Source organism: Vidua chalybeata, chromosome 1 (assembly GCF_026979565.1).
Source record: "Vidua chalybeata isolate OUT-0048 chromosome 1, bVidCha1 merged haplotype, whole genome shotgun sequence".
Lineage (NCBI taxonomy): Eukaryota > Metazoa > Chordata > Aves > Passeriformes > Viduidae > Vidua > Vidua chalybeata.
In genome coordinates this window covers 112431692-112452609 of record NC_071530.1, presented here as the reverse complement: position 1 = coordinate 112452609, position 20918 = coordinate 112431692, and the positions used below count along the sequence as shown (strand labels likewise).

Genomic DNA, 20918 nt, shown 5'->3' with positions numbered 1-20918 from the left:
CACGTTTTAGCTAGACCATTATTAGCTATACCATGTATTAGCTAGACCATGGTTTCTCAGATGTACAGCTTCATACCAGGCATATAGATATATTCAGGCTTCCTTCATTGATCCTTGCATTACCTGTTTTCACAGGCTCATGGGCTTTAGTCACAGAAGTACCAGGACATGCAACCTCAAGACTGTTGTATAAAGCATTAGTAGAAAACTAAGTAATCCTCCTTTAAAAAAAGATTTAATCTTCTTTCAAGCCTACATGCCAAGTAGGCCACTTATATTAACTAACACTGAGAGACATGTACAGAATTTCCTTCACAGGAATGACTAAAATAATCAGATGTAAGCAACATGAAAAAGTGTAATGAGGAAGTAGGAGAAAGACATTAATTTAATAAAAAATTATTGAAAACATAATTAACCTACAAAATAAAAACCATCCACTAGGCAATAGAAGACCAAATATAGATCACACAGATGACATAGATTCCTGTCAGCTCTTTCTTCAATGCACAAAAAGAATATGGTTTCAAACTTTTAAGTCTAACACTTGTGGAATGGAGCGCTTCGAAGTTTGTCTAAAAGATCTGACAGCAGCTTTCTAGAACTCTTTAACCTTTCAGAGGTTCCACAATCAACACAAAAATGTTTATTGCTCTTTCAGTCAGAATAGTAGTACGCCCAACTAATTATTGTTTAGCTGCATGTTTATGCTTTGAAAAGTAATATAGCAGTGCCTTAGCAAAAGGTATCAATGCAAACAAAAAAAAAAAATTAAAAGTCTGCAGTATTTTCCTGTTTTTCTTCCCTTAATCTTAGTATCAATAATATCACACATAAAAATACTGCTATAAGTGCCTAATTGGCATTCTTAAGTCCTGTACCCTAATTTTGAATTCTGTTTCACTAAAAACTGCATGTACTGGTCATGACAGTTCATATTAAATAATTAGAAGGCCATTACTCCAACAGACAAACTATGAAATACAAGGAATTAAAAAATGCTATGTCTTCCAAAATTGAGAGCACACCCTGGAGGCCATGACTCATAGGTCATATGGGACATCGTGGGTCCTTGAACTGAAACATTTCATACCATATTCTGAAATATGAAAATTAACAACTCCTTAAATAGATTCCAACTATAATACACTATTTACCATGATCTGCCAATATATTCTTTGAATCATCCCAACTGGTGATTGATTCTAATGCAAATGTTCATTAAAATATCAAACAATGAGTCATGTTAATGATTCTCAACCTATGGACTTGTGTGGGACTGTGGTCTATAGAAGAAATACACAAAGATGCATTTAATAGCCATTCAGCTTTACATGATAGGCAGCTATTCAGGACAAGAAAATACCTATGAAAACACAAAAAAACCACCCAAAGAACCAGAAGACTTCAAGCCAAACTCTTTCTAAGCTTTATGAGCTTTTTGGTGTATCTATTTGTAGTGAGTACATGCCAGAGTTCAGAACTGCCTATCTTTGTTTTCAAATTATGTACTCCATGAATGGCACTACTTCTCCAGGATTATTCAACTACAGTAAATGAACTTTGTAGTTCCACGGTTTTACAGAGTTCTCCACTTTAAACACTCACAGATGTTCCACTTTTTAAATGTGATTATGTATTCGGCTGCTGGGCACTTTCTCTCTGTCGAAGCTAATTCATGAACACATATTTTTGAATTAGATATGTAACGGCTTCCAAAATAACTGGCCAAGAGGAACAAGATAAATCTCTTAAAAACACTGAAAATGACAGAAACACCAATACAATTTTTCCCAGTGTGGTTGAAATTAAGCAGCATGTAATTTACAATTTTTTTCATATGAAATAGGAAACTTGAATACTTTTGGACAATAAAAAACTTTAAGATAGTTAAAGTCTGTATCAGGAATAGTGTGGCCATCAGCAGGACCAGCAAGGTCACTCTTCCCCTATACTTGGCACTGGTGAGGCCACACCTTGAGTGCTGTCCAGTTCTGGGCCCTCACTTTGGGAAGGATGTTGAGACGCTTGACCGTGTCCAGAGGAGGCAACGAAGCTGGTGAGGGGCTTGGAACACAAACCCTGCAGGGAAGAACTGAGGGAGCTGGGGAAAAGGAGAGTCAGGGGTGACCTTATCATTCTCTACAACTTTCTGAAAGGTGGTTGTAGTCAGGTGGGGATTGGTCTCTTTCTCCAGGCAGCAACTGACAGAACCAGAGGACACAGTCTTAACCTGTGCCAAGGGAAATATAAGTTGGATACTAGGAAAAAGCTTTTTTATAAAAAGAGTGATAAAGGAATGGTTGGCCCAGGGAGGTGGTGGAGTCACCATCCCTGGATGTGTTTAAAAAAAGACTGGATGTGGTACTCGGTGCCATGGTTTAGTTGAGGTGTTAGGGCTGGGTTGGATTCGATGATCTTGAAGGTCTCTTCCCATCTAGCGATTCTGTGTGATTCTGTGATTCTAACTGTGTATTACAACTCTATGAGACTTATAAAATCCCCACTTGTATTTAGGCAAGCTACTCAACCCCACCAAATGTTATAAATCCAGAAGCCTAATTCTGATTTCAACTTGTTTGATTTACATGTATGTTTCATCTTCACATACAACATACTTTCATTACAAGTGTATATATGTCAGTAAACTTCTCATCAGCAGAGCTCAGAAATTTACATAGGAGCCAGATTTTGTTTGGGATCAATTTAATTGACATTGTCAAAAACAGATGTTGACTAAAGCTTCTTTGGGAGAAATGTGTGAACCCCTTAAACAAATAAAACTCCTAAAAAATGGGAGAATCGTTTACACCAGTGTTGCAACAGCACCTACTAACTTCTACACAGCTTTCCACAGGCTTGCACAGCATCATGTGTGCAGTGATGTGTACAGCTGGATGAATGACTGGCTTTCCCATCAATCTCCTCTATAAGAGGATTTCTTATTTAAGATACAAGTTTTTTGGACTTCATAATAATTGGAAAGCAACCATGATGGAAGTCTATGATGACAATGTTGTTTGGGGCTTTTTTTCCCTTTCAGTTAATTATGGAGAATATTCAGGAAAAGCTGTAAATATCTGTAGCACCTGTAACATGTTTTAAGCAGGCTCCAGAGGCTTTGCACATTTACCCTCAAAGATGAGTGACATAAAAATTATTTTTTTTTTCTTTTAAGCAGGCCATAATTTAATACTTAGACAAGATGCAGAAATTCTTCCTACTCATCATATCTGCACAAAACCCTTGTGGAATCAATCTTTATTACTCATACAAATAGTATCATTTTAGTGGATTTTATAATATAAATATAATTGATATAATATAAAGTGTTGAGCATAAGCCAGAACTGTAATTTACTAATTAATTGTAGACTACCAACCAATCCTTGGTGGTGCTATTCTCTAATAAGAGTTTCAGATAGTAAGAGATCAATAAAATCATCTTTAAATGAAAGCACAGAAATTTAATAAAACACATTCTCTTGGACTAAAAAAAAAAAAATATTATTTAAGGTATGTATAATATACACCAATGAAATATCCCATCACAGATTTCCCCAACACCTATTTAAGCCAGCTTTTGATTACCATCCATCAACCTGCAAAGAAATGACAGACTATATGGGAATAACACTTTCTGGTGATAAAAGCTGCCCCAAACAAATAAACTCTGTGCTGTATACAGGCCAGAGCTTCACTCATTAAATTACTAATAAATGAAATGTGAAAACCAGTACAACAGGTAATCATATCAGTATCTGTCATGTAGAATATTAAGATTTTGCTTGTTACCTGCAAGTGTTACAGCATACAACGCATCCTAATGCAATGAGTATTCTAGAAAAAAATAGAGTGTATAATGCATGATCTATCCAACACTGTAAGAGAACACAACATAATCCAGCACATAATCATGAGCTGAATAGAAGAAAAACATTGTATATAATGTCTCAAAACCAAAAGCCGTGTCTTAGCAATTACCCAGGAAAACCTTAGAAGAATGACCTAGTACTTATGACTCTCCACTCCCTATATGAAAGTCACATAAAATACAAAATATAGCAAAAGACTAAAGACATTACCCATGTTACATAAAGAAAAATAATCGATATTTACATAATAAAGAACAATTTTCCATTTATCTGCATGATTCCTAGACTTAACCAGCTTACAATTGGAATAAAGAGCACTAGAAACTCTCTTATGAATGGATATGTATTTTTCGTTTGCTGGAACACATTATACTAAAAAAGAAAGCTTCATACAGAAGTTTTGCTTTTTAAACAATTTTTTTTTGTAAGTAAGGGTAAAAATCAAAACAAAGTAAAAAGTGGAAATGTCTTTTTTACTAGTAAATCGTGACAGAAACTAGACAATAACTTGGATTTAAAGTCTCCAATTTTTTCAGGTAATGTGCACTCCTCAACAGGAGCAAATAATTCTAATCAAATTATTCATTTAAAGAATTTGGACTTGTTTCTTTTCATAGTTGATCATAATAGTAGTATTAAAAATGCATACACATTACCAGACTGTATAACATGCCAGCTATTGTTCCTGCTCCTAATGGTTGAAGACTGAAAAACATCCAGTTGACACAGTATTTTGAAGTACACTCTTAAATTTTAAGACATTTTATTAACAGACTTATGTCTATGCTTGCTGAAAACAATACAAGTGTTGCATGGCTTGAACATTTTTCCTGATTATGCAGAGCTCCAGGTCTGAGGGAAAAAGGAAAGATCATTCCCAGAACAAGTTTGCTCACACTAATCCCATTGCAAGGCTGGGGTCAAACACACAGCTAGTAGCAAATTTCACATTTACATATTCAATATAAAATTTGCTGTTGGCAAATATGACCTTAACACTTAGTTTCCATGAACAGTCACACTAATCAAGCACCAGAATATAAATGCTCATGAAAAATGAATAAAAAGTGGTCCTAAAGAGGACCACTTAGAATTTGAAATCAAATTCTAATTCTATATTTTAATAAATATTACTCTACAAACTTATTCCTATTTGTTCAGTTTTAAATGTTATCAACTTCAATATGACAAAAAAAGTAATCCCTGGACAAATTTGTATTTGAAGTAATGTTTTAGATCAATATAAGCAGTTAATTCTGCCAAGCTTCTCAGCTGCTCAGGATCTAATCTCTGAGTAAGATATTTTAATACTTCAGGGAAAGTGCCCAGTGGGAAAAGTTCTCAGCTGAGAAAACACATAAGAATTCTGTGATTCTGTAATGATATTTTCATGCCATTTAATGCAGTGGCAGTTTTTCTGCTCCAGATTAATTGCACTGCATCTGGTTGAAGTTGAGAATATTACTTTGTTCTTCAAAAATCTTTATAAAAAAGAAAGTCCCCAACTTAATAAAATATGTAAATTCACAATTTTAGGCAAATACATACATATTCTGCTGAACTGGGATCCAATATAATTATAATTTGAAAATGTCAGAAATCATATTTCCTTAACATTTTTGAGATAATTTTCATCAGTGTCTAAATTTTAAAGGCAAAACTGGATTTGGAGGTACTCATTTGGTATTTTAATTAACTGGAGAACATTTATAGATCTTTTTGAAACACAAAAGATTAGCATACAATTCCAAAGATGTAAAAAAGGTAATTTGTATTTCAGCACAATGACAAAAAAGTGCTGAATTACAGTTTTAAATAGTTTATAGCATGACGTCTTTGTAACTTTCAAAATTAAGCATAAATCTGATATATTAATCAAAACTGATTAGGCTACTTATCTGATTGCAACCCTTATTTTACCTTTTCTTATTTTCTTAATTAAGCAATAACACCACAGAAATCCATTCTTGCCAGCACTTAATTACCATTTGAGACTATAAAATCTTATAAAAACAATAATTTATAGACTATTATATAGAGTGAATGTGTTTTCTGAAACAAAATTTGCAATATCAACAGTAAAAGAAAACCAGAATGATTTGTATAATTCTATTACATTGCTGCTAGGTTATTATGCCAGAATATTATAAATGAATGCACAAATTACAGGCCTCACTTTCAGAAAGTCCAAGCCTCTCAAACCTTAATAACTCTAGTTTTACAATTTTCTCTGTGCTCTCATTTTCTATAAAAATTCAGAAAATAAGAAAAACACTGCTGATGCTACATAGCTCCATGATATCTTATGAACATAATATACAGGTGCTTTGACTCAACAAAGCATGCCCCCATTTAGATAGCACTTTCCTGTTGAGATATAAAGATCCTGGAATATTAAAAGCTGTAATTGTAGAAGTAAAATTAAAAATTTAAATGTCTTAAAGCTTACAATTTCCAAAACTCCCAGTGTTCTAATTGGGAAAAAAAAAAAGAAAAAAAAAAGAAGAAAACTTTGTTTCACAGATTTGTTGCTGCCATTGTGCAAGTGATTCACCTTACCCTAAAACCTCACTTACTGATTGATGGAAAGATGCTTTACACAGTCTGTGAAAACTTGCAATCTTTCACGGTGATGGATATTTAAACAAAATATTTTATTTGTTAGCCTTCATTATGGTAAACTTTAGCTGTCACTAACATTCCTCTGCAATCACTGATTCAGAAATCACACGGGACCTGAAGAGCACAGGGGATTTTGAATATGTTTTGTATTTGATTTTCCATGTAAAGATGACTGAATAAACAATTTTAAAAGAACCTCAAGACATCTGAGAAATGGTGGAGTTTTTGTGAAACACGCCTGTCTATCCATTTACTATGCAAGTACTTCATACTCAGAATAGTGTAAGAAGGGAAGGCATTTCAGAAAATCTAGAAACATCCTTATTACTTCCTACTGCAAGCCAGTGCTTAAATATGGGAGTTTTTTTGATGTAGAACAATCCCTTGAACATTCCTTTTAAGAGGTCAGCACAATTAGAAACTTAAATGCTCTCAATCACTACTGGCTTGACAAGGGCAAGTGAAGTGGAATAGAGCTACGAACATTTTCCTAGATCACATTTAAAGATATATGTCATTATCCTGGTAATGCCAATTCAGACTGAGGAGTGATTATTTCCCATTTTGCTCAGGAAAGTATTACAGCACAGGGAGGTAACTCTTGCAGGTGTCTGCGCAAAAATCTAGAGAAGGTGTAACTGTTGTAATTTTTACCGAAGAGCTTCTTCCCTCAGTAACCAAACCTGCACAGAAGTTCATCTTGTGACCTGTGAAACTCTTACTACTGCAAGGTGTTTTACTAGCCACAGTCTTTCAAAGCAGCTAACAAGAAACAGGTAGTACCAAACTGAACTTGTATAACAGCATCAGTACTATCAGGGCAAAAGAAAAAAATTAAAATCCAGAAATAGGCCCAGTGCTGACAAACAGATACCAAAACACCAGTACCATACTGTACCATACTAGTGGTTGAGAAGTATGGGGTGGGCCATCTGGAAACCTCCATGTATCTGGCTGGAACAGGCCAACACCGGATACTATTGAAAAATTATATAGAGTCCATTCTCCTTTCCTCTTCCTCCTCCACCGAACAAACTGTCAAAAGACAAAGACCCAATGTAGAGAAAAAAAAAAGACCTAAAAATATGCACAGGTGTTAGATAACCCCTGGATTAAAAGTTTTTTTTTTTTCCTGGCACCCATTTGATTTTACTATAGTCAGAATAATGACATTTCTGAAGAGTTAAATCAGGTATTTTAACTGCTGGAAAGTTGTCAGAAGACTATATGTGTGCACATTTGCACTTCTTTGAGCATGCCTCATACTTGTGACTCCTCCTGGCTAGTTAAATGAGTAGACCTGCTCCAGTCTTCCCACTGTTCTCTCTGGTCCACAACAAGCCATTAGAAATACAGAAGTTGCCTTTTGGAGATTAACATTTTCTTTCAGTCTAAATCTCTTGCTTGTTACCTATTTAAAGAAAACTTAACTGATGCCAGTTGGACAATATTTTCTAGTCCTTATGAGTAAATGAAATCTTCTTAATAGTGACCAGAGAAGATAATTTCCATGCCCAAAAGAGTTGTCATTTTTCCTACATTATGTTGGAGTGTTTTGTATCTGTTTAATTTTTGTGCCTTTTGGAGGCTATGCCTAGAAAGAAAAACACTGGGCCCCTGAACTAAAGTGTAACTGAGGTTTAGTTCCACAACTGGGAGATGCTGTGCAGAATGAAATATTTCAAAAACTCTTTTGGAGGGTAAAGTGCACTCATGTACGAATAAACATGAAAATATTTCTATTTGCTTCCTAAGGAAGCAGAGAAACCTGAGCCTTTACAGTAAAAATATCAATGTAAACAAGGACACAAACAAAGCATATTTGATGGTACACACTTTAAATCCACTTCTCAACTGTTTCTTTTCTTTGCAGCTCAGGCTTTCAGAATTAATAGACCTGTATGACAAAGGAGGAACCAAGGACAGTTATTTGAAGGATGTTGTGCTGTAACTAGTGATTCAATCTTTCACTCTCCCGCTAAACCATAATGGATTTTTGCTTTGAGGACTGTAGCTATGTAATAAGGAAATAACAATATTAATCATGTAGGCTCGGTATTAGTCATGACGGAATGTTCTACTCCCTTCTATTAAAACTCAGCAGTAATGACGAGTAGTTTTAAAAGATGAAATCTTAATAAAATGACTAATAGATCTACAAGTATCTTGAGAAAAAGAAATGAAAATATAAACTAGGAAGACTAGCAACATATTAACATATTTTAAAGGTCTAACATCATAGTACTTGAATAAATTCAAGTTTTTAGAGAGTTTGGCACAATTTAAAAATCATTTGAACACTAATAAAACATAGCTAAAACCAGATTAAAAAAAGCAGATGAACACACATTAAGAATACTGCTCCAGGATATATCCAGATTCCAGGAATTCCCACTACAGAGCTTAAAACAGCTGAAACAGGCTATTAACAGCTGCTAGGTTCTTTTCCACTTGATGGACACTGATTTCAAATCAGTGCTGAAATATTTGACAGCTCAAATTTCTTGAGCATTAGGATATTCAATAACAGGTATTTTCATTAATTATGCCAGGATAGCTAAGGCGACATCAGTTTACTAATATTATTATTATTATTATTATTTTTGTTATTACTCAAGTCTTAGAGAGAAAACAGCAGCTGTATGGAAAGAGTAAATGTATTGGATTTTCAGAAAGTTTATATTTCACTTTTAAATTCAGAAGTTAAAAACTGCAGATTGATTATAGTCTTAGAAGTACTGACAGTGCAACTTCCACATTTAGAGTCGCCATTCTGTCTAGAGGGGAAAGGATTAAATGGCTGTGCTGTGAGTTATAAAGTACAGGATCTCTGCAACATGAGAAAGTGTTAATCTGTATTTTCAGGTTGCTGTTAGTTTCCTTAAACTGCAAAATATTAATGCAGAGGTACTTTTCTATAACAGATTCAGAAATACTTCATAAAATTCAGAGAGCTAAATCCAATAATAATCTAGGTTTCTGTTTCATAGTTAAGGAAACAAAGATAAGATAAAACCATAATTTACCAAAAGACACATCTGCAAGGTCAAGATGGAGTGAGATTTGAGATCATTTGGTTTCCTGTCTTAAAAATACAATATGCTAATTCTTTCACTTAAAAACATTTACGAGAAACGTTGCCAAAACTATTAATAATGAGTTTTGAAAATCAGTTTTAATGAGACCATAGTTTTAAAGAGAAAGACCAGAGATAGAGTTTCATTAGCTGCAGATGATTGCAATTAAGCAACAACAATCCCTAAACTGTCATTTTCATATAACATAAATGACTTATGGAGAAAAGGGGGAAACAAAAGATTCAATGTAGTGCATGAGGACATCTCACATAAGGTCTTCTGGAAAAAAGTGGTGTCTTGTGCAAAATGCAAGCAGTGGCTGAATTGAGCCACAGTCTGCATATTGTAGTTACCTAAACATAAAATCCACCAAAGCCTGAATATCTATTCTGTCTTTATAGCTACCTGTGACTACATGAGCTTTTCCTGTTACTTTTCAAGGGATGCCCAAATGCCACATTAACTGACACATGCAGGCAGTCATTTTACATTGGAAACATTCCCTGAATGTTCCCCAAACAGAAGAAATAAGAAATTACTTCAAATTCACAGTCATTTAATTTCTTCTATTTCCTAAGAGAAAAAAAACATATGCTAAGATCCAAAGAGATATGTAACCATAGCTATTAATACTATCTGAGATGTTTTATTCACAACATTAAGAACAGAGACAAACTCAAACATATCAGCTTTCATTCAGCTGGAGTTCTACCTTGGCTCTAGATGATTTGGTGCACTACAACCCTGAGCAGTAAATCCAACACAAGGTTTTTTGTAGTATCCAGCCGAACTGACATACTCTCCTACTCGTAGCCACTCACTCTGTCCTAAAATCTTGTCCATTTTTAGTGACATAGTGGCTAGACCCAGAACCACCAAAAACATCCATACCACAGTATTAGGTTGGTGCTTGTCTATCCATCTTTATGTTTGGACAATAAATGGAGGTAAAAGCTAGAATTACATTAATTTCCAGCCTTAAGAATAATGATAGCTATTATGGTGTATAACCACATCCACTAGGTGTGTGGACTGACAAGCTATGCATTGTTAGACCTTATTAATTAGACAGAGGCCAAAACTCATAGGTCTGTCTGTGAATAATCATAATTTCAGCCTTTTAAAATTCTTGTTGAAAAATTTAAATGAGAGTCTACTAAAAAAAGGAACAATTAAAACATCCTCAGTAAAAAGAGCAAAAAGTTGTGTATTTAAATAGATATAATGGACTCTTCTTCTACACACAAGTACATATTGCATTTTTTTGGGCTGAAACTGCCAGTTTGAGAGATGCTGAGAGATATTTTTTGTGATTAATTGCTATAGTTTATTTTTTTCTGCAACCTTCTCCTGTATTGGCACTTCATCAGAGAGACCATGTCTTTACCTTACCACATGAGAGCACTAAGAATGAAGCAATGTTATGCTGTACTCAGATGGGGCTCTTTACAACCCAAAAGAAACAACAAGCTGACAGTCAGTCTTTGATAGAAAGTCATCGTGTGATTTCATAGTATGAACAATATTTTCACTTTCTATAAGCAGAAAACTAAGCTCAAGATTAAGTGATTCACCTAAAGCTAAAAGAAATAATAAGAAAGGAACCACATAAATGGTTCCAGTAAGGTACACTTAGAACTGACTAAATCTACCTATCTAGGGTCCATCTATCTATCTATCTATCTATCCATCTATCTATCTATCTACCTATCTATCTATCTCAAAAGTAATGAAAGACAATAAAGACAATAGAGCGCCCATGTTAACTAAGATCACTGTACATTGGGAAAAGATTCTCCCTGCTACGAAAGATGCCATGAGTTTGATTAAACTACCTAATTTTGAAACTCAAATCATTTTATATACATAATATGGTTATCAGTAAAGCAAGATGAAATACCAGGGTTGATAATCATCAGTCTCATACAATAGGCTGCAGTGATTATGCCACAGATTTTTTTCACTGCAGAGTTATGAAGATTTGACATGTGCTTAAAAAGTTTCCACAAGCAGCAACACATTTTGCATGTAGGAAAAGAATAAATGCTCATCAGAGTCACACTGTAGATACAAGTCTGAATTTTTTACAGGTATCTTCAGCATTACCAACTGAAAAAAATTACTCACTGGTTTACAATGAAAATTTTCTAAGATATTAAGACAACCCAAACACTAACATATCCTTACAGAACATTGTACCTGCTAAGCCTTAATTAGGTACAGAAAAAATCAGAACGAAACAAAGCTACGAGTTCAGGCATCCTGCAGAGCCTTTGCAAAAGTGCCTAGATGGTACAAGGATTGAAAATTAAGTTTCAACTCCTGTTCAACTCCCTGCTGCAAGCAACTAGGCTCCACACACTTCTATTTACTCTATATTACCTTGAGATTAGAGCTACAGATCCTGTATTTGATAAAGACCCCACAGGACAGAAATCCTAGAGCAACTCAAGCTGCAAAGGATGTGCTGCAGACAAAACCCTACCTGTGACTCCTGCTGGCACACCATTTAATGTACTTACTCTTTACTGAGGGCTAAGCCTAAATCCACAGGTTACCACACAATGCAGAATCACCTATATTAGCATTACTGCAGCTTTATAACAAATTTACTCCATAAACACGTAGCATATAACAGTGAATGTTTCTGGAAAAAATGGATTATCAGAGTTCATTTACTTTGGCTTTTTTATTTATATTATATTTCTATACTCATGTATAAGTCATGTATATTTTACTTTATAAAATATCATACGGACATTTGATCTTATTTAAATATTAGTCAGTATTTGCTATTAAATATTAAAACATATTCTTAATTAAAATAAGGATTTAATTTAAAACTTATTTTCTTCTTAAATTCCTAAACCATTTGCAAATACATAAATGCACATTTAAAACTGGTAAGATACATTTTTTTTCATTCATAGAGAATTATCTACCAGGAGTTTAAGAAGCAGATTATGTTAGATAAAAAAGGTATAAATAAAAATTTAACATGATAACACTTGCTACTCTACGTCAATCCCCCCTTTCAGCTTTTCCAAAACCTCTTTTCTTCCTGTGAATGGATTTCAACCTTATCATAAATACCCAACAGATTTATGTATCATTTTGAGGGTTTAGAGAATGTCTCAGAAAACAGAAAATAAAATCCTGATGTCCTAATTTTCAATCCACATTTGAGTGTACAAGGCTACTCTTTTAGTAATATCTTTCTCATATTTTGTAATTGCAACATTTCAATTCTAACAATTAAATCCCACTGAGAGATTTGCTATATTAATGCATATTAAACATATCAACTGCAGTAAACTTATAAAATATTTACAACCTGATCATTGTTGCACAGACAAAAATTAAAAGCAATATAAATACAACTATTAGCCAGTATATACAGAAGGGAGTATGATGAAGGCTCTGAAGAATGAAGCAGGATTTCCAGTAGATCTCCAAAAGGAAACAAGTGTGCAAAAACAAAAACACTCTGAAGAATAGTGCAGTGATCTAATCTTTCAGCCTGCACTAAACTTCTTCATCAGAACTTCATCTATATTAACTCCTGCTTTCTATAACTGAACAGCACAAGTTTGATGATCTGTCACAGAGCAGAATGCTGGATGAAACAAACAAGTGTCCTTGAATTGGCAAAGAGTCAGAAAGAGAAGCTTTCAAATATGTCAGTACTATGTTATTTTTAAAATACAACTACAAATGCTATGGAGCTAAACAGGATTTAAAGGTAATTTCCTTGGTAATCTTTAAATTTCTGGCATTGTTTTCTGAAAGAAAGGGTTTTCTGCTTCTGAAAGTATTTAAGAAGAGTCAAAGAAAAACATGGCTAAAGTACATGATGCATTTAGCAAAGCTGATTCACCAGTGGAGCCAGCCTACTACAGATCTCTCAGAATTTCTTCCATAGAAGAAATCTCCTTAATAAAATTTTATTTTATAGCCAAAATGATAGCATCTTAACAAAAGGGGAAGAGCACCCTCATAAGGAACAGCCAGAGGATGAGTGGCAGATGAATAGTTTTCTCTCATTTTTTAAATAGGATTAAAAGTAACCAAACAACAAATCTCCAACACAGTGCAAATTACAGCTGTTGAAATTAAAATGACCCCACACAGCCAGAAAGGTGCAGCGCTGCTGAAATTTGACAGCTATTAGCTGGAAGAAGAAATGCTGGGATTTGTACAGCTCAAACCTTCATAATAAAACAATCACCTTTAATATAGAAAAGCCTATCTGAGAAGAGCAACTACATAGATTTAGGAAGAAAAGATTGCACTTTGTTACATGTCATGTTAGAAGGTACAGGCATATTTGTTTAGGAATAATAATAAAACAGCTGATGCCACTGCACTGTTATCAGCATACACTATCATTTCAGCAACTACAAAAGACAAAAAAGTAGACTAAAAAACAGAAAAGCTCACCACTTCTTCATGCCTGCATTTTCTCACATTAATTCCATTAATCTGTTATTAAAAAGATAAAGAGAAGACTTACTCTACATTTCATAAGCATAGATTTCATTTCATTTTTCTAGAAAAATAAGATAAAATAATTTGCAGTTTTACTCACCTGTAGAATTGCATCTCCTATAAAGAGCAAACCTGAAAGTTCAGCTGAAAACAGAAAGCATATTTTTTTGTACAAAACATCCAACATTTTGTGTACAAGAATTCTTATTTAATACTTTTGCATTATCTTTTAAAATTTCAATAATGATAAAAACCCCAATATAAAACTTCCAAATAAATTACTTGTATTTTCTTTTTTAAACCCAAAATACTTGTGTATCAGTGTTACAATAAAAGAGACTACTCAGCCCAAGCACACAACTATGAAACTTCATCCATCAGTCACTAGCACCTGTCAGGCCATTCTGGTAAGGTGGGGCATATTTTTCTGAATAGAAAATTACTGCAGGACTAGGTCTTATTTGCCTGGGAGAGATAATTTCCTACAAAGCATGGAGACTCCAGAGATCCTTACGAATAACAAATTTCATTTTTAGGTTTTTACCAAAGATAAAGGACCCTTTAGATCTTGCATCTTAGATAAACTCTGATAAATAACAGGGATTATAAATGCTAGATAACACTCACATATGCTGAAGAGCTAGAAAATCAATATGTTGTAAAAAAAACCACCAGCCAAACTGAATGCAATTTTTAAAACAAAGTTGCATCACAAAGACATTTATAAAATCTAATTCTACACTTCCCATGTTTAAACACTGTGTTTCATTTCAGAGCTATCTCATTCAAATACACCTTATAAACATACCAGAAATATAACAAAGATTACTTGTCTGTAAAGGCATTAATAACCTTTGAGACCATGCTAAGGGATATTAACAGATGACATGCAATTATTACCATTATTACCTATAGTATTCCATATCAACATAGAAGATGCTGTCTGGAAAAAGCCAGTATTGGACTTGATCCAAAAACTTTACTTATTTACATGAGCTGTAAAACTGGAATCAATATTGATGTAAATTATGATACTCAAGTCCTTGTTTGATGGAATGGTCCTATTAGCTATATTTAACAACAGATGGTTAAATTAGTGAAGGACAGAGACTCTGATTTATTTTGATGCATAGGCTTTGGGTAAAACAGCATTTTCTCTATCAAAATTCTCTAGTCCAGGAACACAGCATGACACTTTCTACATCTCAAGACAGCAGCCTCCTACAAAAGAGATGTCCCTCCAAATTAGTTCTGCAAAAATCAGCAGTATATTTATTGAAAGCAGTAATGAAAATTATATCACAGCTAAGTATTGGAGCTAGAAACAATGCAACAACTACTGCAGCAAAAAAAACTAATGACAGAAATAAAATTGCACTTCAGTGTGCTCAATTAAACTTAAGTATATCTTTCTTATTTTCCTGCAGTGCTTAATAGCATTTTAATAGCTACTGCATGTAATATACACCACATCTTTATGTATTAGTTACATGTATTCTGAAAAGACTGTAGTCACAAGTATAAATTCTTAAAGTTAACCTTACTGGTTTCCTTAGGGGTTCATTCCATTCTACTCCTTATTCTCCCTAACTCCAACTTTCACATCTACTTTTCAGGGTTGGCTTTTGGCTCTCAATATGCTGATTCTTCCATACACCTCTGAGTGGATGTGTCCAGTAAGACACTTTTTTTTTTTACTGGCACATTTTAGTTGAGGAGAAGCTGAGCTCTAGAATTATTACATTACAGATGGAGGGAAATGTTTCCAAGTTTGTATTTCTGGCCTTACACAAATACATACAAACATAACAAAGATATTAAGTACACCATATTAGTACTGGTTCACAACCTTCCTCCTTCATACTTGTGCACATCTTGAGCTGTTTAAGTATTATCCATTATCATGTATCATTCCAATAATTTCAAAATGTTGCCAGTTAAATCAATACAGAAATTCAGCACCAGCTCTGTTACTATTAAAAATAAGTATGGCCACAACTTTATGCAGTACTCAAAGTACTCTCAATACTACCTGAGTAACCAGGTTAAATGCATTCTCCTCTTGTGTTACCATGATTTAAGAGCCAAGCATTTAATCTGCTACAGCTTCCAGACAATAACTACTGGGAAGTCAAGGCCACTAAATCATTGCCTTTTGTTAAATTTATTAAACATTTTCATTCTATTTCTTTTCTATGCTTTTATTTATTTTCTAATACTTTCCTATTTCTATTTTCTAAAAAAAAAAAAAAAAAAAAAAAAAAAAGTGAAGACTTTAAAACTATTCCAAATATCAATTCTGTACTTTTTCAGAAAAAGTTTCTGAGAAACAGAGAGATCATAAAGACATGGGAGAGAAAGGGTTCAACAATAGTATTTGTTTAACACTGACTGAAGAATCTCAATATTTAATACATCTTTCTTTAAATGGAACAATAAAGTACAGTGTAATAAGCTGTTACCAAATACCCACCTCTCTGTTCTTTGGAAATCTTAGAAATGACCACTGGAATATTATGTTCTGCTCCACCCTGAAAACAAAATAAACAGCAATCTTTGTCAGTCACTAAAAATATCATTTTGCTTAAAGTTATATTTTACCCTTTCTCTAAATGCAGTTCTTAGAGAGACTGAGCAAATAACTCTGATTCTGCACTTCCTCTTTTTTAAATGAATATTTTACTGTGATTAATTCAACATTGTCTCACATAAGGAATTTCTCAGTTGCCATCATTAGCTCAGGAAGTGAATTCAGAACTCTACCAGACTTGAAGGACATCAGTTTATGTGAATTCTGGGGAGCCTAATGTATGAAATGTGTCCTGTAAAAGCAGAATGGACATCCAACTATAATGGCAATCACACTGTGACCACTTAGTTTTCATGCTGGCAAAAAGGAGGTAAACAAAAGCACAAGAAAGAAGGTTTGGACTTTTCATGTCAAAAGCAGCCTTTATTTGTTTCTGTCTTTCACACAAGCACAAAGAGTGAGGAAAGCAGTGGCATAAGTAATAAGGAACAGAAAAAGAAGCATTAAGAAATGGAACAGTAGGTGTTCAATAAACGGGGAGAAATAAAGGAAAACCAGATGATAGTTTCAACAGTTCAACAACAATTCAATGCTGTTGCTTCATTCAATTTATCCAGTTGGGACTGGAAATATTTATGGTGCTTAAGAACAAAGTAATAAAAATAAACCTTAAATGAAAAGGAAATTCAAAGGAAGGTAAAGGCAAATACACAGAGAGACACAAATACTTTTTCCTCTGCCAAAAGCATCAAAGCATACACTCAAGTGCAAGGTGTATTGCATTTGTATTGTGAATTCAGGTCACCAGAAACCAATGTCTACCACATTGTTGTTTTGCCTAGGAATGGACTGGTTAAAAGTTTGCTTACTCTTCTTTTCAGCAGACAGATTTCACTTTGGAAATTATTTTTACTGTATTAAGTTGTGAAAAGGACTGACAAAGGTATTTCAATCCCTAAGGAACAGCACATATCCCTTCTTCATGCAATATCAAAATGTTTGACAATGAACAGACTCCTGCACTCAACACCTTTTTCTGTCATGGAATAAAGATTAATTTCCTGTGTAACCACAGAATAGTAAATAAGAAAAATATTCCTTTTGCTAGTGGGTATCAATGCAAATGGCCCTAAAAACACTGAGTTAATAGGGATCTCAGCAATATGAAAACAATTATATGTCTACAGGAAAAGTTCTCGCATTGCATGAGATGAGTGTTGACAAGCATGGAACATAATGGTATTTTAGCTTGTTGAATATCTTTCAACAGTTTTCACCAGAAGAACAGCAACAGTAAAAGCTGGCTTCACTGCAGATAATGAATTCAAGCTCACTAAATTAATAAGTTTTAACCTATACCCTCCAAATTTTCTAGTCACATGCAAATTTAATTTCTTCAAAACTTTTCAAACAAACAGAAAAAATAACTGTCACTTTCTTCCTAAGCTTCCAGTGTTATACACATGTTACACTACCCAGGATACTTAAAGCCCAGCAAAGAAGTGTGAGGTTTAAAACGGCCTCCCTGCATCCTTAGATCTGAGGCTCCATTAAAGTAGGAAATTACTTTTATTACTAAGCTAGCCTGCAATGCACACAACATTATTATTCCTCTCTCATTATACTGAATCTACTTAAACCCATTTGCACTACAGATCTGAGGAAGCTTTTGGTAGTGTCCTACTGCAGAGAATTATCTCCTCTCATTGCATCCAAGTCTGACCTGTAGGAAGGTTTCTTTTTAAATTAGTAAAATGATGTAGTAACTGCTATGCTAAGAAACAAAAAATCAAAACTGGAAACAGCAAATAGTTGACCAACTATCTATACCCAGTCACTGTTAGCAATTTGTAGCAAACTCTGTATATTCTGCCAACATCTTGCTGGATACTACTTCAGGTTGACACTGCAGCCTTGCATCCTGCATTCTCCATACTCAATTCTCTCTCCTGTAGAAGAAAAAGTGTATGCATGTCTAAAATCCAGTTTTACAGTCTCAGGGGATACTCTTCTAAAGAAACCTCTGGGAACAGAGGCATCTTTTCCACTGCTTTAAATTTTCTCTTCCTCCAGTATGAACATGTACTTATAACCTCAGACCAGAGGATGGACAGAAATACATCAAATAGTGATGTTCAAGACTTAATGGCTCAAACCCTACTCTAACAATGATCTTTGTCAAGCAAATTTTCTTTGTCATTTTTCCTTAAGCAGGGATAAGCCTGGAATGACAGCAGCTGCCCACCTGCAGAGGTGGTCCTGCTAGAAGAGGCAGAAGAAGCTCTAATCAGTGGCAGCTATTTGAAGGTCACTGTCCTGAATGTTGGCCACTACTGGTGAGAGGTCACCCATACCTCCTTTCAAAGTGTCACATGATACACTCCTAAAGATTTTTCTCTTATCCCAGTTTTTATGTGTGAAGGTTTTTTCCAGAAGTTTTTGACATATGAAAAATAGGGCAATTGAAAGCAGTAACTTTTATTGACAAAGGCTGGGGGTTTTTGGTTCTAAGTATAACAGGGAAATTAATTTCTTATCTTCTACAAAAACGTTTATAAAAGATCAGACCAATTGTTGGACTTTACCATCATTGGAGTTAAGACAATGTAGGGGACTATGACTTGATACTAAAAAGAAGCATTTCCACTAGAAAATATAGCTTTAAGCTCTATAGACACTAAAGTTTTTGATTGGAAAGTCAAACTGAATCTCAGAAGACCTCTGATGCTGCTCATCATTTTAAAAGAATGATCAAAACAGAGGCAGGATAATGTCAGTGTACTGAGTACTGGAAGCCAGAAGTCAGACTGTAACCAAAAACTGCAATTTGTTTAATGAACTATCAATTTTGTTGCTGATTTATTCAGGAACACCGCAGTCCAATTATTGAAAAACAGGATGTTCTTTCAGAAATCATACACTGAGCAGCCTCTTTTGTCAAGGCTCTGCATCTCAAACTTGTCAGAGATGTGATAAATGATTGAAATACTACACTTCCCAAATTCTGTCTGTGTCCATGGCTATTCCTTCACACACAAACATTTAACAGGAAGCTTGAGGAAAGAGAAAATAATTTCTTCAGAAGAGTGCAAACCAGAGCAGGTCTGCTTCAAATTCAATCACAGTTTCACCACTAACTTCAGCTAAGACATACAGCCAAACAGCAGGCTTTCAAACCCTAAAAAGTGGATTGCAATTTATTTCTTAAAGGGTTGATGTTTAGCTCTTGGACAAAAGTTAACTTTACAATCAGGGTTTTTCTTAAGCGGTTATCTGAATCTCTGATTTTTAAAAATATAGTTGGATTACCCAGTTTACAAAAGAAAAGAAGAGTTTCTCTCATAGACAGGCAAAAAAAAATTAATTAGTTTAATTTTGTAATTATTAGGAATTTTTTCTCTGCTCTTCAGAAAAAAAAAAATTCCAAGGGCTCACAATACTTGCAGTGGGATAAGACATTATCAAAATTTATTCAAGAGAAAGTTGAAAGGTGACTTTTTCATGTGAGTTTTCTGACAGTAAATGGATGTTTTAAGTTAGCAGAAAAAAAAGAAAGACATGATAATGCCCCAGACCTGACAGCCGAAACTAGGCAAATTCATAACCAAGCCCAAGCAAGTATTCTAAAGTGAGCGTCATTAATCACTGTATTGCTGTAATTAAGACCTCAGATAAACAGCATCCTCTGACATACATCACAGCCAGGAAGCAAGTCCTCAAACAACCCCTATCTTTAGTCTGAGAGTAGTAAGACTACAAACTACTGCTGTTCAAGGGGCTGTGGAAGTTACTGACACAAGGAGAGGCTTCAGTGCTTCTCACTCCCTCAGGGTGACTTGTAGAGCTCTACTTTCTGGCATAAATTCAAAATAATTACATCTCTATTTAAAATTAATCTTTTCATATAAGTTTTTTAGTAAAGTTCAGGAATCTTGCAAAACAAAACAAAAACATAGCTGCAAACTTGTATTCATCTGCAAGAAGCAAACCATGATTGAATTTTAAACAGAAAGCTGTACTTTTCAGAGTATTTGGAACGGACATGTCATTTCATGCTATAAATAAAAAGTCCATTTCAGGGAGTCTTCATAAAGTTTGCCTACTAAATTAAAAAAAAAATACTGCAAGTTCCTGTTTTAAGTTGTTTCTTAAACTAGTTTAAAATTATAGTAATAGAATTTATTAAATATTTTTTTAGATTGTGTTGGATATCCAACTGCTTGTCCATCTTTGTGAGAATGTAAAACTACTAATAAAGGGACCTAGAAAAAAAGGTCCCACAAACACTGATTTCTTAAAAAACGAATTAATTTTATAGTAATAAATC

General features: G+C 34.2%; 1 protein-coding gene across 1 annotated transcript in view; it reads right to left on the bottom strand.

Moving 5' to 3' along the window:
- Positions 1-20918, bottom strand: part of SNTG1 (syntrophin gamma 1) — a 312663-nt gene that overhangs the window by 109078 nt on the left and 182667 nt on the right. Inside the window, exons 5-7 of the mRNA XM_053965314.1 lie at positions 16535-16592; positions 14162-14205; positions 14014-14055 (exon numbers count right to left, since the gene is read on the bottom strand). Coding sequence (XP_053821289.1) covers positions 14014-14055; positions 14162-14205; positions 16535-16592 — 144 coding nt within the window. The remainder of the gene's footprint in view (positions 1-14013; positions 14056-14161; positions 14206-16534; positions 16593-20918) is intronic.